This window comes from Triturus cristatus, chromosome 9 (assembly GCF_964204655.1).
Source record: "Triturus cristatus chromosome 9, aTriCri1.1, whole genome shotgun sequence".
Lineage (NCBI taxonomy): Eukaryota > Metazoa > Chordata > Amphibia > Caudata > Salamandridae > Triturus > Triturus cristatus.
The window spans coordinates 1108527170-1108553295 of record NC_140592.1 but is presented as its reverse complement, the minus strand read 5'-3'; the positions used below and the strand labels follow the sequence as shown (position 1 = coordinate 1108553295).

Genomic DNA, 26126 nt, shown 5'->3' with positions numbered 1-26126 from the left:
AAGCCAATTTAGTCATTCCCTTTGTACCCCCTGGCCTCAAGGCGTAAAGGGTATTTTCCGCTCTATTAGCGTAAATCGACTGCAGCTTACCTCTAACTGCTGTGACCTTTCTTTGGGTGGCCATAGAGGGGGGCCTCCTTATGCAATGTTTCCATTTTCTGCAGTTCCCCCTCCAAAGCCCACCTCTCTGAGGTTTGTTATCGTCAGAGGGCGGTGATCAGAGAGATACATTTTCCCTGAATGACTGCCTTGAAGGCATCCCAGTTAGTCAGGGGAGAAGTGTCCCTGGGGTCATTATTGAGAAAAAAGTCAGTAACTGCTTGACGCGGTTTGTCTCGTAACAGTCGGTCCCTACAAGGATTATCAGGAAAATACCATCTTATTAATGTGGAATGGGGAGCTGGCCAGTCCATCCCTATTTCTAGTGGTGCGAGGTCCCACAGGCATATCGGGTTAAAGTTGGGCTGTCAGGGTGGCGGAGCGGAGTGATAGGCTAAGAAATATACGGTCAATAGTTTTTATGTCGAGCCTGGACAGCGCATACGCAGCTCTGCAAGGCTGTATTGAGATAGGAATTTGAAGCTCCGCCCACATTTTTCATTGGCTTGCGTCATTGCCCACTGTAAACTGAGGCTGTTCATTGGTCAAAAGGCTTACTACACCCTCCTCCGTACCGCCCTGTCTCATTTTGTAACCTACCATGGCGACACCCCCGGTTATGTGTTGTTGCTCGTAGGCTTCAATTACAATCTCTGAGCACTATTTTCTCAAATACCATTGTCCTGCCTGCCACACTTTCTCATATGCAATAGATCTCGCAAATTTCGATAGTTTCAGCTATTGGCATTGTAAACGACAATGCATTTTATTTATCGGTTTCAAAAACAACACAAATAAAAGGCATTGTCATTTACAACGCCAATAACTCCAACTCTCATAAATGCCAATGCTTGTTCTCTTTTTTAGGGTAAAGGCACGATATGCCTCCCCTGAGTCGCCCCCTTCTCAACTCAGCACAACCTGCAGCCGATCCAAGCCCCTTGGAGCGAGCCCTTACTTAGTACTTGGACCCCGCCTTATCATTAAGTGTGCAGACCATCAAGTAGAGAGCAGCACTCCTGCCCCCTGACGTGCTCTGGAGATGCTGTCTGCCGATGGACAGCACGGCACGGGTCCCTTTGCCTCGGTTCCTCTTGCCGAAGGTCAGAAACATACGGTCCACCTCTCACTGCAGCTTCATGATGCCTCAATGCGCACAGCGGCACTATCATCCTAATCCCGCCATTCACTCAACTCCGCAACACTCGAGAAAGAGACGAGCCAATCAGAAAGTCAACCCTAGGCTCTCCCGTCCCAACTCCCATCCAGCGTGCAACGCGGGCGGCGTTTCCGGCGGAAACTCAGTCTGTAATGTTTTGTACAACAGACAGAGACCAAGAGTGTAGCCAGTCATACAGTGACCAATCTGTTCTTAACGTGTTTTTCGGCAAAAGCAATGGTTACACACCAAAGACTAAATGAACGCAGTTAGTACATATCAGTGGATTTTGAAGCGAGACTGTCTTTTTTGTGTTATAAATAAAGTAATTTAACGTCGCTCAACAACATAATACGGCGGTTATTTGCATAAATGAAAGAAAAGTTGACACGCTTTTCTAAGGTTAAGAGCTGTGCTCAAAACTCAACCTTATACATTGAATGGAATGTAGTTTAAAAGTACAGGAAGTTACTCCTCGCGCTGTACGATGGGACTGACGCAAAGGGGTTGATAATGTGACGCTTGACTCCGCCTCTTCCTTTTTGCGATCTGTGAAAGAACAAGATGGGTCACCAGCAGCTCTACTGGAGCCATCCGAGGAAGTTCGGACAGGGTTCCCGATCTTGGTTAGTCAGTAGTGGACGGTTGGAACTGCGGGCTTTCTTTGGTGCAAACAACCTCCGATTGTTTTTTCAGGCTCAGTAGAGTCGGGGGGATTGCTACGGAGGGAGCAGTAGTACTCGCCGCGTGTGGCAACTTAATGGAAGCAGACTGCGTGGCCAGTGAGGTTTGATCGGACGTTCTCCGGTGCCGCTCGTACGAGCGTCGGGCGACACTGTGATAGAACTGACCCTCCAGTCCCCAGGCTACATGTATTACCGCTATTTGATTCTCCCACCCCAACCATTTCCCCGTTACATCACTACCCATAGTACTCGCTATTTAGGTGCATTCTTCCCATCCGTCATATGCATCCAAACTATTCCACAAAGCACACTTACTGGCTACATGTCATTTTTGATGTCCAGTGAGCTACAAAAAGTAGTTTAACTAAACCGGCTGTCAAACAAATACATGCAAGAGCGCTATTTATTCAAGGTTGCGATGTAAAATGAGCCTTTGTATTGTAAGACCTGCAGTGATTTCAAGAGGTACCAGGTGAACGCCCCTCTTGGATTTAGTTGTTCCAATTTCAATATTTTTGTAGTTTGCGGTGCATTTAGTACAGAAAGGTTGTAATATAGCATATTTAGGTTTTCTTATTCTGAACAGTTTAGATTTCTGTTTGAATGCTGTTGCTCGTCATTTTTGGCTATGACTTGATGGCAGCGTGCATCTGAATCAAACCTCAGATGAGCGTAACACTACGGTAACTCAAAGTAATGTCTCTTTTTCAGCCGCGTGTGCTCGAACAAGCATGGACTGATTCGCAAGTATGGTTTGAACATGTGTCGCCAGTGTTTCAGGCAGTATGCCAACGATATCGGCTTTTTAAAGGTAAGGTAATCACACAGTAACTCTGTATTTAACTGACATTGGCAGTCTTTGTTTGAAAATTGAAAGCGTTGGGCGTATATTGTACTAGCAGAGATGTAGGTTCCTTGTGTGTAATTTGTTGCATTCATTTTTAGGTCTCGCCTAGCTATTGGGTTTACGCAATCACTATGCGAGACTCTAGTAAGAGGGGCATTTCAAAGTGCTCCCAAAAGTGGATTGCATGGCGAGCACGCGTTCAATCGCGTGCATTGTGCCGCCATGCAATCCGTTTGGGGAAGCGCTTCAGCCCACTGGCGCGTACACCGTACTTCAAAGGGTCTGCTCCCCCACCTGGAATGCGCTCCCCCGCCACAGCATGCCGAGAGATTGTTTCCTCATGGCCCCATTGTTTTGCTGTAAAATTTTCCATAATGGGTTTCGACTTTTGCTTCAGGTTCTCCATTCCCTTTCCCAGATTCAAATCGTAAATGATGGAGTTGTTTGAATTTAATTATGGCTTGAAATCACATTCCCACCCATCCAATGAGTTTTAAAGACTGCATGTTAAACATAAAAAAAACACCCGTAAGAAGAGGGACACAGGACCATTAATGAATCAGAAAAATGTCTTATTGCGATACAGGTAGGTAATTTGTAGGTCTCGCATCTCTCCCTCTCTCACTTCTCTGCCAAACGCGTGCTAACCCGCGGTGCTACCTCTCTTGTTGCTTCTCGTTCTTGGCTTGGCACACTTCCAAGTGTTCTCAGAGGTTTATGAAGTCACAGCTGCTGTCTGCGTTTTTAACGCCCCCGACAGAGTTGATGCGTCAGGCGTGAGATCTTATTACAGACCTGCCTGGTGGGAACTTTAACCCCACGAAACGCGTGCTTTAATGAGCTGGTACTTCACACACGACATATAAAGGAACTATAAATAAAGGCTCAAAAAGTAAAATATCAAAACGGCTCGGGTTTGCAAGAAGGGGCGGGTGCAACCGCCATGCGCAGCTGAGAATGCGGGACTCTGGGGTTCAGGAAACCTGTATTATAATCTGTAAAGTCTAGTGCTCGAGAAAATCGCATTACACAAACGCGCTGAAGGGAGCATTACAATTTATAATACGCATGCGCACTGCCTATACAAGCATGAATTCTTTTGACCACTTCGCTCTTGTTTTCTCCGAATCCTCTAGCAGTGTACGGGGTTTCTCTGAACGGCGCGCGGGCGTGCTGTGAAGCAAAATTGTAGTCGTTGCGAGTTATATCCATTTGTATCTAACGGTGTAGATTGGTGTGAGCTGATCTGTGTATTTCCCCAGTACAAATATTCTTTTCGTTTTCTGCCGGGAATTGAAACTGCGGAATCAAAAATATGGCGCCACATCCAGGTACAGCAGAACCATATTTGCAACTACTGAATTGGAATCTCCAACAGGGTATCCTGCGTGTTTCGTAAAACAGCAACGGAGCAAAAGAATTCACTTGATGGCGAAGCACCACATTAAAAAAACAGGGTCTCCTGCTTTTCAAAACATGCACAGTGCTGTTTGTTATGTTTCTCTCGCGTACTGATGACAGTGGAAAATGTCTGCCTTTGTTTTTCACACTCCCAATGCAACTGCGGGTCTCTGGGTGCCCAGAAGGGATGTTTGCGTAAAGATTAGGCAATAGCCCCACCTCTTTTATTCAACAACCTGGCTCCAAGCTTATTCAGTGGCTTGCACCGGCCAGCCTGTCTTACATTTTTATCTCCTCAGCAAGATTCCGAAGCCTGAACTCTCACAACAGAATGTAGGCACTTCCTGCACCTCCAATGGAAGATTTCCATAACGTGAGAAAAAGATGACCTGTTTGTCTGAATATTTGCAGTGTTTTTTCTTGCATGTGTCTCGTTCGCGCTGTGGAGAGAGGGGCTTTGTGGAAAGGCCAATTGGAAATGGTTTCTTCTGTAGCCAAATGGGTTGTCACCTGGAGCTGAAGAGATGACAATTTGGGGCATAGCTGTAAGGAAATGGTGCATTGCGGCAAATTTTGCAGTGCCACGTCTATGTAGTGCTTTAATTTGTACAGCCGCTTTTATTTTTACAATGTGAAGCCCTCCTCATGGGAAAGTTTTTCCATACATATTTCTGTCCCTCTGTTGCACAGTTTGAGTGGTCTCTCAGGTGACATAATACATGCTGCAGCCCATGGGAGAACCCCGGTGTACCTATGCCATGGGTACCTTGGTACCATATACTGGGGCTTCATAAGGGTATACCAGTGGCCAATTAGGAAGGTACCAAAGTACCTACTGTAGTCAAATTTAGGGAGGAAGCACAGTGGCTGGGAGTCCTGATTAGTAGGATCTCAGCCAGACTAGTCAAAAACACACTGACGCCAGGCAAAAAAGTGGGGGGGGGGTAGTAACAATGCTAGAAGGATCCTACCCTTCCTCCCTTCATGTGCTTTATTTTAATTTGTACAGTACTTGTCAAAGTAGTACGTAATTGAGTGGTAGGGACGATGGGGGTGTGTAGGCAAATACGAAAGCTGACCATTCTGGCTGCAGTTAATGGCCAGATTGTGAGCCATTGACGGGTAGTTATGGGTTGCAAGTAAGTGACCCGTTGGGCGTAAAGTATGAGAGCCTATTGGTCTTGGCATGTTTTCATTAAATGAACGTATCCTTCAGCCATTGTGGTTAGACCTAGCATGGCTGACTGGTTCTTTGGCAGTCCTTGTAACTAGTATTCCTGCTGTTTTTTTTTTATACTTTCAGGCATTGGCTTGTGAGGAGGTATTGTTATATGTGATTTATAAAGCATATGGCTACCTAAGAAAGGTAACCTAGAGCTAAGCTCATCACAAGCTATTTTCCATCAGAAGATTTATACCAGCCACATTTTTAGCAGTTTACAGAAGTCTGAGCAAGGTAAAAGCTCTCAAGGTCCGAGGCAGGGAGTTCTAGGGAGTTCTAGAGCTTATGATCCAAATAGGTGAAAGCACAACCTCCTTGAAGGGACTTCCTTACTCTGGGAATTACGGCCAACTTGAGATTGTTTGACGGCAGAGAAAGCTTGGGTGAATATGAAGACACCAAGGATCTCAAGTAAATGGGCCCAGAGTTGGATATACATTTGTGTATGCAGCATAGAGCTGCTTTAGCAGTCTTTGAGCTGTCCAGGTAGAGAATATTACCACAGTCAAGCCTAGAAATAACCAGGTATTAATACTTGACAAGGGGAAACCCGTGAGGTAGGAAGGACCCAGGGTACTTACTAGTTTGAAAAACAGGAGGTCCTTCAAAAACAATACAATATGCGATAAATATAGACCAGAATCGGCTCTATATCATTTGTACAATGCCCAGCCGGACATTGAGGTTTTTCATGATCAATAAAAGTAATTTTTGACATACGTTAGAATGTAGAGTGGGACACAGTCCTGTGTCCTTACACACTAAACAAAAGGTACAGACAGTCAAACATATAGAACATTTATCAGGCTGAAGAGCGAAGCTTGTAGCCAATATGCGATAAAAGGGCAAGCTTTCTTGAAGGTACAGTGTCATGCACAATTTAACATATGCGTTTAACATGCATGTTTGTACATAGGGTCGACGACGTTTCGATCTATTCAACCAATACATAGATCATCATCAGGACTAGAGAGAATAAAAGCCTGAAATTACAATTCCTGTAAAAATGGAAGTGGGAGAGAATAAAGGAGAAAGGAGAGGTATATTAAAACCTAAAAATACTGAGAAGAATCAATAATGCCAGTGGTCATGCACGACATGCCATCAGTGAGGTACAAACCAGAGAGGCTGGTTACTGGAGCGAAGGAATTCGATTTGTGAGAAATAACGGTGAATTTTAACCGGATGATCGAGGCAAGACCACAGTAAAAGGACTGTGAATTGACAGAGCGTGTGAACATGTGCAATATGATGACAGTGGTCCGCAGTTGAGCGTGTGGTAGACCGCAAGGTGGTATAATTGTGCGGTGAACTAGTGCGCGATTGAGCTAGCGAATCGTCACGAAGGCGTGAAGAATGAAGGTGAGCCGGTTATCGTCGTGACAGGGAGCGCAAGGATGGCGGGAAACTAACCCAATTAGGAGACGATTAACTCCTAGGATTAATTAACACAATTCCAGATGAGGAAGTAGTTGCGGGGGATCAACCGGCCCGGACGATTCCATGAGATGGCACAGCTGAAAACTAAGGACGGGAAAAAATTACGAAGGATCACAACAAATAAGGGCGGAATAAGGGAAGGGGGACTCACCACTTGTTCGCCGTAGCGTGTGGGGGGAATTAAAGGATTGACCAACTTCCCAGCATAGTGGCTTGACGATCCAAGGTCCGCCTGAGGGAAAACACATCGCGGGAATTAGAGGTGAAGGGAGCAGGGTCGTGGAGAGGGAACGCGCCACTCTAGCACTTACCAGCATCCAGGGGAACTGCACGATCGCAAGTTGGCGGTGACTGGCTGTGCTGAGTGGTTAAAACAGCCCCAGGAGACACGTGACAACCAAGCCTTGGTCATGTGACAGGAATTGCAGGGTGTGCTGGGACGCGATTGCGTGAGTGTGTTAACGGCGGACATGTTGGGTCAGTGTTTAGTGATTTAGGAAGTGATGAAAGTGAGTAGGAAGAAGCAGAACAATGTTGAGTTAGAACAATGTCGATAAGTTTACAATTGTTACAGGCAAGGAGCAATAATTAAGTCACAGAAAAATTACAGAAAAATTACAGAAATTAAATGAGACAGCCAATCCTCATTCCTGTTGAGACCATTGCGGATTGTGTCAAGTTGAATAATAAGTTTCAACTCTTCTTTATTAAGGATTTGCGCCAGATCGCCACCTCTTGGTGGCAGCTTGATGACTCGTAGAACAGTCGATTTAATGTCATTGTCCTGGTGATTAGCCTGTTTGAAATGTTCAACCAGTGGTGCGTTAGGGACATTACAGCGAATCCTGCTGCGGTGTTGACCGATCCTCGTTTTAATCTTCTGGGTAGTCTGCCCAATATAGTTCTTGTTGCATGGACACTGAATCAGATAAATCACATTACAAGTGGTGCTCCACTGAGTATGCTTTAATATCCTTCTTGACTTTGAGAGACTTCTTATTTTGTTCGATTTTTTGGAATTCATCAACAGTTTTTTTGTACAGATTCAATCAATTTGTTGGCCTCAGTGACTGAACTAGAGTCTTTAATCTGTTTCTCAATCAGTTCATCATTAAGTGTCACTAATGTTTCAGTTGCAATATCAATACCCAAGACTAACCAATGTCTAGAACAAGTTGTACCAATATAACTAAAGTTATTAATGTATTTAGGGTTATCCGTGAATATACCGGGAATGTTTCTCACTTGGAGCCCCACAGGAATAATACCAGCTTTAAGGTATTCAGTTAACATACGAACCATGAGTTGGAGACGGATCTGCTTTTTCTTACATTTTTCTAATTGTTCTGACAGGGAAATGTTAGGGCTAACAGTGTTGTCAGTGGAATCAGTAAATAAGGAGGGACCTTCGCAGATCTTCTTTATATATTCATCTGAGTATAGAGGAGCATGGTCTGACATATTAAGTGTAAAGTCAAGGTTAAGTTAGAAGAGAATTAAAGGAGAACAAGGACAGGCCACTCAGTTTGAGGGAATTAGGGAGAGCATTCCTTACAATCCAGCGATTGTGCTAACTATATTAATACTTGACAAGGGGAAACCCGTGAGGTAGGAAGGACCCAGGGTACTTACTAGTTTGAAAAAACAGGAGGTCCTTCAAAAACAATACAATATGCGATAAATATAGACCAGAAATCGGCTCTATATCATTTGTACAATGCCCAGCCGGACATTGCGGTTTTAATGATCAATAAAAGTAATTTTTGACATACGTTAGAATGTAGAGTGGGACACAGTCCTGTGTCCTTACACACTAAACAAAAGGTACAGACAGTCAAACATATAGAACATTTATCAGGCTGAAGAGCGAAGCTTGTAGCCAATATGCGATAAAAGGGCAAGCTTTCTTGAAGGTACAGTGTCATGCACAATTTTTAACTCAAAGCTCGAGGTTACCCCAAGCGACTTGTTCGCAACGCCCAGAAACGGGCCTGGTATTGCCCTAGGGAAACACTGCTCACACCTAACCCCAAAAAAGAGACCAAAAGAATTGTATGTGTCACCACCTTTTCGGTCATCTCCAACCATGTGCGTAAATCTGTTCTGAAACACTGGCCCATACTGAATGCGGGAAGCCTCAATCTGGAAAGACCATTATTTGCCTTCCGAAAAAAATCGCAATTTAAAAGACCACCTAGTGCGCGCTGCTATCCCCAAAAAGACACCTCCCACAACCCTTAATGCACATTGGGGGCTTACGCCATTGGTGGGTCACGCAAAATGTGGCAATTGTAATTTATGTGATCTTACATTAGAAGGCAAAACTTTCTCGTTTGGCAACACTGTCATTAATTCTAATGGATTTTTGAACTGCAACACTTGTAATGTGATTTATCTGATTCAGTGTCCATGCAACAAGAACTATATTGGGCAGACTACCCAGAAGATTAAAACGAGGATCGGTCAACACCGCAGCAGGATTCGCTGTAATGTCCCTAACGCACCACTGGTTGAACATTTCAAACAGGCTAATCACCAGGACAATGAGATTAAATGGACTGTTCTACGAGTCATCAAGCTGCCACCAAGAGGTGGCGATCTGGCGCAAATCCTTAATAAAGAAGAGTTGAAACTTATTATTCAACTTGACACAATCCGAAATGGTCTCAACAGGAATGAGGATTGGCTGTCTCTCATTTAATTTTTCTGTAATTTTTCTGTGACTTAATTATTGCTCCTTGCCTGTAACAATTGTAAATTTATCGACATTGTTCTAACTCAACATTGTTCTGCTTCTTCCTACTCACTTTCATCGCTTCCTAAATCACTAAACACTGACCCAACATGTCCGCCGTTAACACACTCACGCAATCGCGTCCCAGCACACCCTGCAATTCCTGTCACATGACCAAGGCTTGGTTGTCACGTGTCTCCTGGGGCTGTTTTAACCACTCAGCACAGCCAGTCACCGCCAACTTGCGATCGTGCAGTTCCCCTGGATGCTGGTAAGTGCTAGAGTGGCGCGTTCCCTCTCCACGACCCTGCTCCCTTCACCTCTAATTCCCGCGATGTGTTTTCCCTCAGGCGGACCTTGGATCGTCAAGCCGCTATGCTGGGAAGTTGGTCAATCCTTTAATTCCCCCCACACGCTACGGCGAACAAGTGGTGAGTCCCCCTTCCCTTATTCCGCCCTTATCCCCTTATTTGTTGTGATCCTTCGTAATTTTTTCCCGTCCTTAGTTTTCAGCTGTGCCATCTCATGGAATCGTCCGGGCCGGTTGATCCCCCGCAACTACTTCCTCATCTGGAATTGTGTTAATTAATCCTAGGAGTTATTAGTCTCCTAATTGGGTTAGTTTCCCGCCATCCTTGCGCTCCCTGTCACGACGATAACCGGCTCACCTTCATTCTTCACGCCTTCGTGACGATTCGCTAGCTCAATCGCGCACTAGTTCACCGCACAATTATACCACCTTGCGGTCTACCACACGCTCAACTGCGGACCACTGTCGTCATATTGCACATGTTCACACGCTCTGTCAATTCACAGTCCTTTTACTGTGGTCTTGCCTCGATCATCCGGTTAAAATTCACCGTTATTTCTCACAAATCGAATTCCTTCGCTCCAGTAACCAGCCTCTGTGGTTTGTACCTCACTGATGGCATGTCGTGCATGACCACTGGCATTATTGATTCTTCTCAGTATTTTTAGGTTTTAATATACCTCTCCTTTCTCCTTTATTCTCTCCCACTTCCATTTTTACAGGAATTGTAATTTCAGGCTTTTATTCTCTCTAGTCCTGATGATGATCTATGTATTGGTTGAATAGATCGAAACGTCGTCGACCCTATGTACAAACATGCATGTTAAACGCATATGTTAAAAATTGTGCATGACACTGTACCTTCAAGAAAGCTTGCCCTTTTATCGCATATTGGCTACATGCTTCGCTCTTCAGCCTGATAAATGTTCTATATGTTTGACTGTCTGTACCTTTTGTTTAGTGTGTAAGGACACAGGACTGTGTCCCACTCTACATTCTAACGTATGTCAAAAATTACTTTTATTGATCATTAAAACCTCAATGTCCGGCTGGGCATTGTACAAATGATATAGAGCCGATTCTGGTCTATATTTATCGCATATTGTATTGTTTTTGAAGGACCTCCTGTTTTTCAAACTAGAAATAACCAGGGCCTGGATTACAGTTCTCTAGGCAGACAGGAAGACCTACAAGAATTTTCCTGAGCCATTTAAGAATATCTATAGCAGGTGGCAGCAACCTTGGTGATCTGAAGGCTCATGCCATCAAGCCAGCCCCCTAAATTCTTGACGACAGGTATTGGAGTAGTGGCGTGACCAAAGCATGTTTCCAAGATCTAGAAACAGTAACTTCTTAAAGAGATGCATTTTAAAAGTTGGGAAGTTGATCACAGATTGAGGGGCACGCTTGCCGAACACAGAAGATTGACAGGGGTCGAGAGCTAAACCTGATTTGGTGGTAGGAAGAAGCAAAGTGAAGGTCAGCAGCTCTATGGGGTTAAATACACTAAGGCATGTCAGATAGTAATAGATGTGTGCTGGAGTAGGGTGTGTCGGAGAAAAAGGCCTGAATGTCTTTCACTTTTCTTAAAGGAACCAGCTAACTCGTCACACTGAGGTTGTGAGAGGGAGGTAACTGGAGCAATGTTAACTGTATTTGAGAGTTTTTACTACATGAAAGAGTTTTAGGGCAGAGTTGAGGTGAATCTATTTTATCGGACTAGGAGACTCTGACGACGCTATTTGTTTTGATAGTTTTTTTAAAGTCGACTTGTACTTCTGTTTTTCCTCTTTATTATAGGATTTGCGCCAAGCACTTTTCAAGCATTTACATCTTTTTGTTTTCGCACAGAGAATATACCATGGGGTGGGAGGAATGTGGTGATTCCTGCTCGTAAAACGAAGTAAAAGTAGCTCAGTAATATGATTTAAAGGTATCTAAGCCAAATCATTCAGGGTAACTATTAAAAGATGGTACAGGGTAGATCATAGATTACAATTAGCATACACGCCATGCACACTACAATAAATGCTCAAGCAGGTAACTTTTAGGTTTTGCCTGCACAGCGCATGCGAAATCTATTGTATTTAATATAAATCTCAAAATTGGCTTAGATCCTACTCTTACTTTTCATTTGTCCATTTGCTTGCCATTTACTTTTCCTCAGTTTCTATTTGTTTTAGTATACTATTTCCTGTTTGTGTCTTTTTCTTTTCAATGTTCCATGGCCCAAGTACTCAAATTCATCCATTTGTGTGGAAATTTTTGGGGGGTTTCCCCTGCAAAGCGTTTTTTTTTCTTTTTTCTTTGAGTGCATGCCTTTGAAGCCCCTGCCTTCATTCCCGCTCCTCCCACTTTCTGTTGCGTCAAACTCCCCACCACCTGACCATCTCCCAATGTCCGATCTCTATTTAACCTGCTAACTGTCCATTATTTAACACTCCTCCCATACATTCTTTGGTTTTTCACCCTCTCACTCTTGTTGCAGAGACCGGTTTGGAACGCACCTTCTTTAATGGCTGTAGCAATATGTTGCTTAGCAACCTTAAACGATTTTGTGCAGGGGCCTATCAAGTTTTATTCGTGCTGGTTGCAAAGGAAGAGGTGAGTCACATCCTTTACATATGTCCAGTTCGATTTGAAAAGACGAGCTCACAATCGATGCATCTTGGTTTTGGCAATAGACAGGAACATGTACCGATACATGCGTACATTTTGGACTGACGAGAGGGAAATTTAGACAGTAATGCATGAAGGTGCAAATTCTTACACTGGAAAACCTGCATGTCTTCATCCCATATAACCCTTTGGGCCTAAAGCCTGTGACTTTACAGCTGCCTAACGCAGCTGACCGGAAGGACTGTTCAGAGAACTCGGATGATGGTGTCTATCAGGCCTTTTTCCGTATGACCAAGCACATCAATAATGATTAGGAGCCTGACAACAACTGGAGTTCATGGGACTGACATCTTTTCAAAATAGTGCCTCACGTTGAAACCATCAATACGTTGAAGCATGCATGTGTTCTTTTTAGATCTTGGCTGGCGAAAGCAGCGTGCACGCGCTGCTCTCGACATTCAAGAGCTTCTTGGAATCAATACAGATTCCAAAGCTCTCGGAGGCGGAGTTGAAGCCCGCCCATCTTTTTGATTGGTTCGCGTTAACTTGAATGCAAAACGCTGGCTTCTCATTGTAAAGGAGGCTTGTTAGTCCCTCCTTGTCTCCTTTTACCGGCGGCGTGACTCATTAACCCTAGGCACTTTTTTTTTCTCACTCAGCTTTGGCAAAGTCAGCCGCGTGTTTGCTTTCGCATCGCGCTTTCACTTAAAGTGAAAGCGCGATGAAAAAATAAACACACGGCTGCCTTTGCGGTACCGCGCTTGTTTTACATGCAGATTTCTATAGCGCAAACTCTACCTCGGAAATCCTCTGGTGAAGGGGGACTGGGATAACTTAAGCATTTATCGTTGGCGCTCGGCTCCTCTGGGCGCTTGTGTCCTGGAATATTCACACTTACAGCACATTGAAGCCACGCGCCCCCCCCCCCCGTGGTTGTCAAATGCTATCGAAGACCGTGGTTTCTGTAAAAAAAAAAAAAAAAATCGGACGGCTAGTTTGTTTAAAAGGGGCCGCATACAGATTAGAAGGGAAACACCGCCTCACTCCTTGTGAAAAAGCAGCAGTAACTAAAACAAACACTACTTCCTGTTTGGAAGTTGTTGACACTACTGCAAAAGCATCCTTTTAGAGATGATGGAAGTCCCGGGGGCGCAGGAGTGTGGGAGACCAGGCCATGTATGGAAGAAACTCTGCGGCCTTGGACAGCACGGTGAGCACTCACAGAAACTGAGGAATGCGTCCTCCTGAAACAGCGCCTCGAAGCCACACACAGCGAGGAGCGGAAGCTTTGAGCACATACAGAGGACACCGTCCCACAGCGCCAACAAAGCACACTGTCCCCGTCCACTGAAAACCGGGGCCTGTCTCCGTGATCTGCGGGTGCAGCGCCGCCAGATTTACATCACTTCCGCCCTAAACACTGCATGGTATGGAGGGGCTCTAGACAAAAGCTACGAAGACAATTGGGGTTTGTAAACTAGAGTCACCTGTTGATTAGAGCGGCGTGAAGCGCTTAATATAACCTCTTTTTATTCTGAGAGGACTAGGGTCACAGAGGATGCAGATATTATTCGCAGAGGAGGGTTCCACTAGCTGTCCTGGACCTATTCCAAGTCTAAAGTGATTTGAAACAGATTTTGTTCTATTCATCTACTGTCTCACAGCGCTTGCCGAGCGTTCGCTCAACGAGGTGCTCTTTGTACAAACAGAACTCACCAGAGTCGTCCTCACTGGCGTCGGCAGCACCAAGAGATGGTTAAACACACTCGGACCACAAGCCCCAGGGCAATGAGTAAGAGCTGCTGTGGAAATGGGAACTTATTTCATGTATCAGTGGTTAGTGTTGCTTCTAGTATCCATATATTGCATTATGGTAGTTGCAGTCACCGTTATTTTTCCACGGTAGAAATGGCAGTTCTTTTTTTCAACATTTTGTGTACTAACTCATGCTACCTCAGCACTCAAGCATTAAAAGGTACCAACTTTGGCCACGCAGCGCTGATGTGCGCCAGAGCGATTGTTTTGTTTTGTTTTGTTTTGTTTTTGTTTTGTTATATTTATTTCAGGATTTGTGTCCCCGGAGACCCCCCTCAGTTATTCTGGGTGATCTGTGGCATCTAAAGAGGGTCCAGAATCCACAAATATGCAAAGAATCCATGAACCCAGGGACTAAATCAACCCACTCGGTTAGCTTCTGTCATCTGATCAGAGCTGAGCCCACTCGCCTACTTTACCCACTCTGCACTCTTGCATGCGCATTAACCCACTAGCCTCTTGCCCCTGTTCATTACCTCTGCTTAGCAACTGTGCCAGTGGGTTCATTAGCTAGCTCCTTATTGACACGTTAACCCATGGAGCTGTCTAACCGGTTCTCGGTCCAGGATACAGGGCCAACTGCTCAAACACCCCCTCACCCTGAGACGAAGTGGTGTTTGAGGTGGGTGACTGCTCCATGTTTAATGCACTGGCACGCTGCAGTGAAAACTGACAGCAGAGCAGGCGTCAGCCTGGGGCAAATCTGACCATCAAGGGGAATGATCCAGGTGTTGTAGGGCTGGCATGCTTGTGAAGGATGGTGTAGCCTGTAAACCTAAGGTGTTTGGATAGCAGAGAAAATGGTCATCTGTTTGCAAAGGGTATGAAACGTGAGGCTCTCCAAAGGGGATGAGGCATGAGTCTTAATCTGTAAAATTGGGTCCGCGCCGGGGGCATTTGTATAGGTGCGAGGGGCAGCAGCTCGTACATAGGCAGCAGCGCTGGAGGTAATTTAATACGGCTAGAGCGAGGGTTCATTCTGGGATAGCAGAGTCTGGGATCTCTGGGGGTGGTGGAACTGAGAGGTGCAGACGGGTAGCAAAGCTGAGGGATGCAGAACTGTGCTTTTAGTAAAGAGTAACAAAGCATGCATATGCGCTGGGATAGAGGCGCAGGTGCTGCTGGAGTTCCTAAAGTGAATGAGCATTATAGATGACAGGGAAGTTTTTGTTGTATCTTGTCATTCAGTCTAGTATTCTGACACATGACTGTTTATTCTTTTAACTGGTGTTTATTTTCCTTTATCTTACTGTAAAATGTGAGGGAACTATATGACCATCTTTCTGGGGGAACAAGCGCTACATAAATGCAAACCTTTTTTCCCCCTCTTCTATCCCTCCGCTATCCTTCTCAACCCAAATAACTGACTACTATCCACAACTCAAATTACTTTCATATTTCACTACACTAATTCACCACTAATCCTTGAGTTCCGGATTAGCGTGCTACACTCCCAAAAAGTGCTTCAACACCCCATTAGGGGTAACAAGCGCTTTATAAATGTTAGCCTTTTTTCCCGCTTTTATCCCTCTATCCTTCTGAATCCAAATAACTGACTAACCTATCCACCACTCAAATTACTTTCATATTTCACTACACTAATTCAACACTGCAATTACAATACAATAGCTGAAGGTATTGGAGCGCTTTACATGAGCTCCTTTTACGTTACCCAAGGGCACATTCAGGCACGGGGGGGGGGGGGATTGTGATCGGCAGGCAGGTCTGCTCAGGAGGAGCACTTGAGGCAGGCTGGCAGTGTTTTTTTTTTTTTGTTGTTTTTTTTTAGTGACCGTGGAATCCCCTCTAATTCAGACGTGAACAGCATGGGACTTGCCTCAATTTGGGACCTTCATGCCACAGCTTTAGATCATACTTAGCCTCCCCAAGTTGATGCGCTTAAACTTTTTTTTATTCATTGCTTTTCGACCTCGTTCGAGTCTCACGTTCCTGACTTGTATTTGAAAACTCAATTCTGTGTCGCGTGTAGAATCTACGTTCAGGACCTGGACACTAACTGTGACCAATAGGATCAAGCATTAAAATGCAATAGGTCTCGCTTTTCATTAAGTTACAGCCATTTGCTTGCTATAAAATACCATTAGCAAAGTAAATGGCTTTCTTAATCCAAGGCGAGACCTGTTGCATTTTCGATGCTTGTTATACTTTTTATTGCATTCGGAAGCCTAAATTACTGGGTCATTAAGTTATGACAAAGCTTTCAACGTCCCATTATTTTCGGTGAGGTGCAAGGGCGCTTTAATTCCCAGCACGAACTCCCTGGGAATATCACCTTTAGGTTTTGCTGCAAATCAACAAATCGGGTGGTTATTTTACTCTTCTAGGACAAAGCACACTCACCTGGATACAATAGGAGATGTATTGAAGAGGTTTTCTGTTGACCTCATGACTCTGATTGTGCAGTGGCTGGGCATAATTTATTAGCAGTACTTGGTCATTGTGCAAAGTAAAAGTATATCGATACAGTGCATGGTTTGTGCCTTTTCTGGTAAGTGCAAACATGTATGCAAAAGTTTGTCGGTAAGTGATCTACCCCTCTCTTGGCTAGTAGATGGCCTCAGTGCATGGTTTCACAGTGCTGCATTGGAAAAACTACTGAACGGGAGATATTACATTGTACACAGTAGCTTAATAAGGATGCCAAGGGCCTTGGTGCAGGCAGGGATGATTGCCCCTTTGACTGCTGTTGGGGTAATAAATTGAAGCATTGTCAGGGGTCAAGGTGTGCCAGACATTTAGTAGGGGCTTTAAAAAGTGCTACCACAAGCTGCTTTGGCTGGCCTAGCGCTTGCATTCACACGCGCAACCGCCAGCTTTATCTGTTTTTCCTCACGTGATTGCTTCCTCAACGCTCCTCCGCCCCTCCCCGTTGCGCTGCTTTCACTTTCGCGTGCGGGTAATGCTTGTTGTGCTTGAATACGCCGCCATTGTTAGGTCGAGCCTAGAACAAGGGAAGGCTTGCATCCTTGGAATGCCAACACTGCACAGGGACAGTGTCTTCTAGATTAATCTACTCTCTCCTGCAGTACGAATCGGGCACCTGCTCAAAACTCAATGTGCATTGGCAACAGGACACTATACTGGATAAAAGAAAAAGATGTGCTTTCTCGTTCTTTCCTGGTAGCTTCGTGGCGCTAGCCTAAAGCAAACATTCAACAACAGAAGCAAGCAAATACCGCAGGTCAAACAGCAAAACACGCTGGTGTGCGAGTCTGTAGTATAACCCCTTGCCTATTACACCCTCCCAGCTCTACTTCAATACAGACCTTTTCAGGTGAAATCCATATGCGATGCTAAACCGACAAGCAGAAGGACGGAGACTCGAAGTTTTTAATGGACAGTCTCCTCACTACTTACCCTGCAGCGCCCTCTGGAGGCAGAAGTGTGCATTACTGCTTTGGTAGCACCAAGTCTGCTGGTAAACACTCCTTCCTACTACATAAACACTGTAGCATCTATAGAGCACACATTACCCCTTTGGGAGCGCTGAGCGGCCATAATCCTTCCCACAGACAGCAATGTACTCTGGGCAGGGCGTGTCCCTGGAAGGCGTGCTTTAGTTTTGAACCTATATGAGCAGGCCTGTTATGTTGTGTGTGATGCCCGGTGAGGGGGGCGTGTGGCGGGACCATCAAATCATTACACACACCTCGCGATACACACCCAACGTCCGATCTGCAATCCGTGGGTCTCATCGGACCCAAAGATCACCTTCGACCCAACACTTCCTATAGAACGCCTTTCTATTACACGTAGAAGTTGCCTTACTAACCGCCTATGCTATAATGCCCCCTCAGCCTCGTCCATACACCTCCGCATCAAAGCTACGTGGCTGTCATAGTGCTGCCAACACAGTTCCCTGACGTAGGTCTGGCTTCGGTTAGGTGTGTGTTGGATAATAGACAGTAACTATCGGTGCGTTCCTACAACCAGGCAACATCTCGGTCTCAGAGAGCTGAGCAGACTCCGGCGGAAGTCTTGAGCTGTCCCCTCACACCAGATGTTTGTTGTACACCGGAGCCGTGAGATGAAGGTTGTGTTGCAAATGGTGATATAAGAAGGCATACACACAACACAGCACAGTGTACACAACTGACAAGACATCCACCATTAAATGTTATGAGCCGCAAATCTTAACGTTGTGAGGACAAAATTACACAATATTTCACTGTACAATTAACACAAATGAGCATCCAAGAGTGACGACCAGCCAGTCAAACCATGCTAAACCATAACTAGCATGGCATGGCCAATAGGTCTCGCATTTGGGACCTTATAAGTGTTTAGCCGTGCAACAGTTGATGTTGTTGCACCAAGGATATTGTGCTGCATAACAAACTACTTATAAGGTCCCAAAAGTGAGACCTATTGGCTATGCCAATGATTGTTTCCTTAGTGTGAGTTGTATTGTGAGTTGTATAGGGAGAGAGCAAAGTTTCCATGGCTGTAGTCCTCACCTTTGTCACCAGAGCTCCTTGAAGTCACTAACTGTGCTGTAGGTGGTCAGCTTAGATCCTGTCGAGCTCAGGTGAAACTGTCCGTTCTGACCGCGACATCTGCGTTTAAGAAATCTTGCCTGGTGCCTTCCAGGCGACCGAAATGCATGCTAGGGGTTGCAAACTCCACCACGCAGAGGCTGGTGGAATTTGGCCAGAATTCCACTGGTGGTGCAAAATATATTGCCCACCCCAAATTTATTGGTGATTAATTTCCTTATTACAGTTTTATAGAAGGGCAATCCTCCATAGTCCTATACAGTTAAAATTGCACATAAATATGCACAATTATGCAGGACTACGCTGTCATATTATAAACCATCTTAATGCTGCTGAGGTTGTCATTCAAGCCTAGCAGACAATCATGGTTGTTGAATTTATTAAATGGATCTTTCTCATTTTGTATGCCATTATGTTTCTGAAGTACTTCAAATAACCATAGATGGGGAACTATTACCCTAAATGGAATGTAAAAGCACGAACATCATATGACGTGCCCCGTCAACAATGAGTCCAGCCTTTTTTCAATATTTATTGAAGCAGTGACTTGTGTTTGAAAAATAAAAAGTGCGCTGCTGCTATTAATAGAGGGAAACAAAATAGAGTAATCCTTATGAGAATGGTAAAGAGTAAAAACCGTTCAACCATTGTGCGGTTACATAAATTATATGCTTGCATGTTGATGCAATTATATTTTGTGCTCCTACCTTCCGCTCCCTATCCTAGTGTACCTAGGGTGGGTGAATCTGTCAGAATCCCTGTAGGGCAGTGATACTCCAAGTACGGCCTAGGGGCCGCATGCGGCCCTCCGACCTTTGGATGGGCACCCTAGGCTGCTGTTTACTCGGCACAAACATTGAAAAATGTTAACCAGCAAGCATTTAAAAGTGAATTATAGTTAAAGAAAGGGAGTAGCTAGGGTGTACTGTACCCCTTAACTTTAAGCGCACCCTTCAAAAAGATGAAAAGTGTATTTAATTTACCATCAAAAATGTTTCATCTGATGTAGACCTTATGGAGTCCCTGGTCGTGGCTAAAAGATTATGAATTGAACAGGGTGTTACACTGAAACAGACTTAATATTGAACTGCTTGCTCCTTGAACAAATGACTGGCTGATAATGCAGAGTTGACCATGTATTTCTAAAGAACCCATTATCCAAAGAGACGTGCATTTCAAAGTTGTCGCCAGCAATTTATCACATAAGTGCTTATAGATTAATCCTTTTAGTTTTGTACTTGTTGTATTTATTTTACTTGGCCAGATTGAAAACATTTATTTAAGTCTTGCATATATATGGAGTGTCTTGTATAGTAACAGATCTCATCCGGTATTGTTTTTTGTAAGTTTAATGGGGGAGGGAACCTTCATGCTTTAACAATGTTTTTTTCCATTCCTAGTTGGACTAAACTACAAAAAATTGGCTGCTGCGTGGACGTCTAAGGAAAGAGTGGCAAAGAAAGGAAAGCTGTGGAGATGCTCAAATTGGACTATGCTTCCACTGTGTTTGCTTAGCATTTGCCATATTCTACATAAATGGCAGTCAAGATAATGCTGGAATGTTGAAGAGGCTTTTTGCTTTGTGACCAGCTTGGAAATAAATGGTTGCAGTCCTACGATTTGTCTCCTTCAATTTATTTACTATAACTTTCTGCACTTCAATTTGGGACGATTAGAGAGCGATGGTCACTTATCCTTTAAAGAGGACCATTGCTTATTTCACACTTCTGTAGTCACAAACATTAGGTAATCGTGTGAAATCTGAGTTCTCGGACAAAGTGGGAGGACAGAAGTGGTAAATGGGGTGACAGCCTCTGGCACACAACTGGAATTGAACTTGGTATGCAAAAAAGTTGGAGACCATGCAGCCCTTTGTCAAAAGAGGACCATGACTGCATAAAAGCTAGAGGACATGTTGCTTATTATACCAGATAAATGCTGCCTACTGCAAAGTGGTATTCTGCCTGCAGGCGGAAACGCTTCCAACTGTGGTGAAAATGACAGCCAATACAGGAAGAGAAGGTGCTTGGAGTTTTCAAGTGCCTTAATATAAGTGGACTGGAGAACATGCAGTCTACCTTGTGTTCTTGCAGTTTAAACAGTGGCTTTAATTGTGCAGTTTTGTGATTTTCTAGAAAATCAAACCATTTGAAAGTTTTTAGCCAGAAGTGGATTCCTGTTTGGGGTGTTAGAATGTTTACTGTGACAGCTTATTCATTTGGCAACTTATAAAGCGCAATCAAATGCCCGAAGGCGTCAAGGCGCTAAAGTGGTTAGTCTACTAAGGGGCGAGCGAGAGCATCATCCTTCTACTAAAAAGAGATTACGAGGCAACAGCCAGGTCTTCAAGGACTTGGGGAAAGGAAAATGGGCTTCCAGGCAAGAGATAGATTGAGGGGAAGAGTATTCCAAAGCTTAGATGCCACCACAGCAAAGACTCTCCCTCCCATCTTGCCCTTCGAAACCTTGGAATAACCAACAGGTTTTTACCAGCAGAACACAACTGTCTCGTTGGAACATACAGTTGAGAGCTGCTGAACTCCCTCAGGTCCTGGGTTGTGAAGCGCTTTATGAAAACGCAAAAGGCCTTAAATGCAATTTGTTTGGCAGCTGGGAGCCAGTGCAGCTTCCGAATAGCAGCAGAGACTGAATGATATTTAGGATGATCCAAAACAAGCCTTGCTGCTGCATTCTGGACAAGCTGCAACTTTTCAACTGCTGTCTTATTAATGTCCAGGTAGAGTGCGTTACAATGATTCACCCTGGACAAAATAATTGCCACCGCCGCTTGTTTACACATAGGGGGAGAGAAATGGAAATACCTTCCTAAGGGTATTAATAACCCCAAAACAAGCTGATACTGTCTTACTGACCTGAAGATTAAAGGACTGATTGTTGTCAACGAGTACACCAAGATTCTTATCTGAGCCAGCAGGGTTGGGACCTTGCCCAAGCATTTCTGGCCACCAGGAGTGGGTCCAAATAATGTTGGCTGCCAAAAATCAAAACCTCGGTTTTGTTTTACTTGCCATCCAGGTGGCCACAACCTGCATGCAGTTAAAATTAGCGGCAGAGGCCTCTATATCATTCGTGATCGACACAATTATCTGTTTCATCCGCGTAGGATGTTGCCCGCAGCCCAAACGATCTAATCAGTTAGGCCAGCAGGGAGACATATTAAACAAGATGGGGCTCAGGGATGAGCCTTGCGGAACCCCCACACGAGGTGGCTATGGGGAGAGTAGAATTGGTCCACCACCAGTGTCCATCCTATTGGGAAGGATGACAGAAGCTTCACAGCTAAGTCTGAGACCCCAATTTTCTGTACGTTGTCAATTATCCTGATGGGAGAGATGGTATTGAAGGCTGCACCGCTGCCTGCCCAGCATCACCCATGGTGTGGTTGTTGACTGCTGATAGTTGTGTAGTCTCAGTCCCATGGTAACTCCTAAATCCATACTGAGAAATGTCCTGCAGATGCTGCGGTTCCAAATAAGTAATCAACTGGGCATGTAGATGTTTCTCCAGGTTCTTGGCGGGAACGGGTAAGCAAGAAATAGGCCTATCTTTTTTAAATTCAGCGGGTTCTAAGTTGGATTTCTTAAGCAGAGGCTTAACAATTGCAGTTTTCCAGCTTGGAGGGTAGCATCCTGAAGAAATGGCTTGATTGAGAGTTGCTGTAAGGTGGGGAATAATGATATTCCTTCCCAACTTCATCAGTTTGGGAGAGACCGGTTCAAGTGGGGAGCCTGATATGATCCTTCGAAGAAACTGTTCAGTCGGATCGAGTAAGAAAAGCAGAAAGGCAAAAATCCCTCTTAGTCTGTAGGGGACTGGGGGCTGTGAGATTAGTCTTTTGAGCAGAAATTAGGGTCTCGGAATTCTGACTGTCCAAGGAAGAGTAAATATCAATATTATGGAATGAAAGGATATGGCCATACAATCGCAGAAGGCCTGCGAACTCTCAGTATTGGAGGAAACAGAAGGTATGGATAAAAGATTGATCAGTTTAAATAGATCCCTGGAGGACTTGACTGATTTCGATCTTCTGATTGCAGTACAGGAATTTCTCTAGCTTAATGGCTGCTTTGTATTCTACCAGCCTGGCCTTATGGTTGGTTTTTTCGAGCAGGTCATAATGTTTATGCCAAACGCGTTCTTGGCGGTGAAAAGCTGGTCTAAATATTCTCTGTGAAGCAGGGAGAGGTGGGCTGCCTCCTACATATGTAGGATTCTTTAAGGGGTGCAAGAGACTTCATGGCTGCTGCAAGCCATGTTGAATACTCTAGGCTGCCAGGTCAGTATCCTTATGGTCAGACCAATTTTGATTTAGAGCCCATAGAAAAGACTCCATACTTGTACCTTTCCAATTCTTTTTAAACACCTTGTTAATGCCCCTTTGGGGAGTTTCATTGGGGTGGGGGGGAAGCATGATGGTCAGAGCAAGTGAGGGGAAGAGGTTCATCCACCCTAAGACAATGGTCATTAGAGAAAATGCCATCAAGAATGAGTCCTGCATCCTGAGTAGCTGTCCTTACTAATTGTGCAAGACCGCAACATAACATCATGTCTTTAAAAACCTGTAAGACTTTACAAGAGTCGCTGGCAAAATGAAAGTTTAAATCTCCTGACATGTGAGCAAGCATGAGATAAACACGATCTGCACTACAAATCTAGCCTGGCAGAATATGGGTAAATTGGTGCATAAATTGCCACTATATGCACTAGCACTACCACACCACCCAGTTATGTAGCACAAGACAAGGTGGGAATGGAACTACTCCCAACGAGAGGGAATAGACACGATGGAAGATCTCTACAGCAACGGCACATTCAAAGACACTGATAATGTCGCATATATCAGCAATCCAACACTGCTTTTTAAATTCACATATCCTAGATTACGAGGAGCCATCAAAAAGCTATACCCTTCGTTTCTACACGAGCCACCCACCTTACAGGCACTGCAAATCCTCATAATGTACATCTTGTTACGAAATTATATGTATTGCTTCAGGCAGGGGAAGGGCGCCTAAAGCATTACAGGTGGAATACGCAGTTGGACATTCGCTTTACCGATGAGGAATCAATCTGGGAATTGTAAGTGCGCTACTCACCCGCGACTGTCTCAAGGCACTTAGGGGGGAGGTCTGCAGATCTGTGTAGCCAAAGAGCCAGGTCTTGAGGGTCTTCCTGAAGGTGTTCAGGGAGGGGGCGTGACTACTGTCTGCTGGTAGCTCCTTCCAGGTCTTGGTTGCAATGTGAGAGAAGGATCTTCCGCCTGCTCTGTGGATGTGTGGGGTTTTGGCCAGTGCAAGGTGGGAAGTTCGGAGGTTGCTTTTGGGTACGTGGAAGTTGATTCTGTCGTTGAGGTATTTGGGTCTGTTGTTGTGTTGGCATTTGTAGGCTTGAGTGAGGATTTTGAAAGTGACTTCTCCACGGGGAGCCAGTGGAGACTTCGTAGGTGTTGGCTGATGTGTTTGTGTCAGGGAATGCCGAGGTCGAGTCTGGCGGCGGTGTTCTGTATTGTCTGGAGTTTGTGGAGTAGGGACTTGTTGATGCTGGTGTAGTGTGCGTTTCCATAGTCCAGTCTGCTGGTGATGAGTGCGTGGGGGACTGTCTTCCTTGACTGGGGATACACTTGAAGGTCCTACGGTCTTGCGGAGGATGTTGAAGCAGCTGGAAGTGACGGCGTTGACTTGTCGGTTCATAAGTGATGAGTCCAGTACGATGCCGAGGTTTTTGACGTGGTCTGTGGGAGTAGGTGGGTTTCCGAGGGCGGTCGGCCTCCAGGTGCTGTCCCATGCAGAAGGGGTGGTACCGAGGATGAGGACTTCTGTCTTCTTGGCATTGAGCTTCAGGCAGTTGTTGGTCATCCAGACTGCGACGTCTTGCATTCCTATCTGGAAGTTGAGTTTGGCAGTGGTGGGGTCTTTGGTGAGGGAGAGGATGAGCTGGGTGTCATCAACGTAAGATACAATATTGAGGCCGTGTTGTCGGACAATGGCTGCGAGGGGGGCCATGTAGATGTTGAAGAGGGTGGGGCTCCAGGATGAACCCTGTGGGACTCCGCAGGTGATTCTCGTGGGTCGGAGAGGAAGGGTGGGAGTCTGATCCTTTGGCTTCTTCCAGTGAGGAATGACCGGGCCAGGACTGTTCCATGTATACCTGCGTCGTGTAGTCTGGTGACTAGTGTGCGGTGGGATACGGTGTCGAAGGCCGCTGATAGGTCGAGTAGGATGAGGGCTGCGGAGTGGCCTTGGTCCAGGAGGGTGCGGATGTCATCTGTGGCGGCGAGTAGGGGGTCTCTGTGCTGTGTTTGCTTCGGAATCCGGATTGGGAAGGGTTGAGGACCGCATTCTCTTCAATGAATCATGTCAGTTTCCTGTTGACTGTTTTCTCTGCAACTTTGGCTGCGAAGGAGAGGAGCGAGATGGGCCGATAGTTCTTGTGGTCGGTGGGGTCAGCTATGGGCTTTTTGAGCAGGGTTCTGACTTCTGCGCGCTTCCAGTCATCTGGGAAGATGTCTGTTTTGAAGGTGGTGTTGATGGTGCATTGTAGTTCGGGTTCAATGGCGGCCGCGGCTCTGTGGTAGATGTGAGGGGGCAGAGGTCGGTGGAGGCCCCCCGAGTGGATGCTTTTCATGGTCGAGGCGGTGTCTTCGGCCGTGATCGGTGTCCAGTTGGAGATGGTGGGCTGGCTTGTGTTTGTGGGGGGCGGTGAGCCATCTGTGGTGCCTGGTCAAAGTTGTCATAGAGGTTTTTGATCTTGAGGTGGAAATAGGTTTCAAGCTTGTCGCAGAGGTCTTGGGATGGGGAGATGTCTGTTGCTTCGCTGCGCGTGTTGGTGAATTCTTGAATGACGCTGACTTGACTTGGTGGAGTTGGCCAAGATTTTGTTGTGGATGAAGTTCCTCTCGGTGGCCGTGATCTGGTTGTGGTAGTCCGTCATGGCGTCCTTGTAGGTGGTGTAGTTTTCGGTTGTCTTGGTGTTTCTCCAGTTCTTCTCCAGGTGTCTGCAGGTGCGCCTGGCTTCTTGGAGAGCGGTGGTGAACCAGGCGGCTTTTCTGGGGCGTTGTCTGTCGGCGTTGCGTAGCGGGGCGAGCTCGTCTGCACAGTTGGAGATCCAGATGTGGAGTTCTCTGTCTGCGTCGTTTGCGTTGGGTGCCCAGGTGTAGTTGTCTCGGGTGAGGGTGGAGTTAAGTTGCTCATCGGTAACCTTGTTCCAGTTCCTTCGTGGTGGGCGTGGGGCTGGTTTGGGTGCCTTGGGTTTGTTGA

The 26126-nt window shown here is 45.4% G+C and overlaps 1 protein-coding gene and 1 long non-coding RNA gene across 3 annotated transcripts in view; one reads left to right on the top strand and one right to left on the bottom strand.

The window, feature by feature from the left end:
- Window positions 1–26126, bottom strand: part of LOC146799456 (uncharacterized) — a 325292-nt gene that overhangs the window by 60387 nt on the left and 238779 nt on the right. The gene's annotated exons all lie outside the window — the stretch shown is intronic.
- Window positions 1726–20465, top strand: LOC146799457 (small ribosomal subunit protein uS14-like). 2 transcript variants are annotated; one of them, XM_085627018.1, is made up of 3 exons: window positions 1726–1884; window positions 2656–2755; window positions 20250–20465. In XM_085627018.1, exons 1-3 carry the CDS (start codon window positions 1823–1825, stop codon window positions 20256–20258), a joined length of 171 nt encoding a protein of 56 aa, XP_085483144.1. In that variant the 5' UTR covers window positions 1726–1822; the 3' UTR covers window positions 20259–20465. The 2 variants fall into 2 exon arrangements, with proteins under 2 accessions (XP_085483144.1, XP_085483143.1); XM_085627017.1 differs by lacking the exon at window positions 20250–20465 and adding an exon at window positions 12387–13477.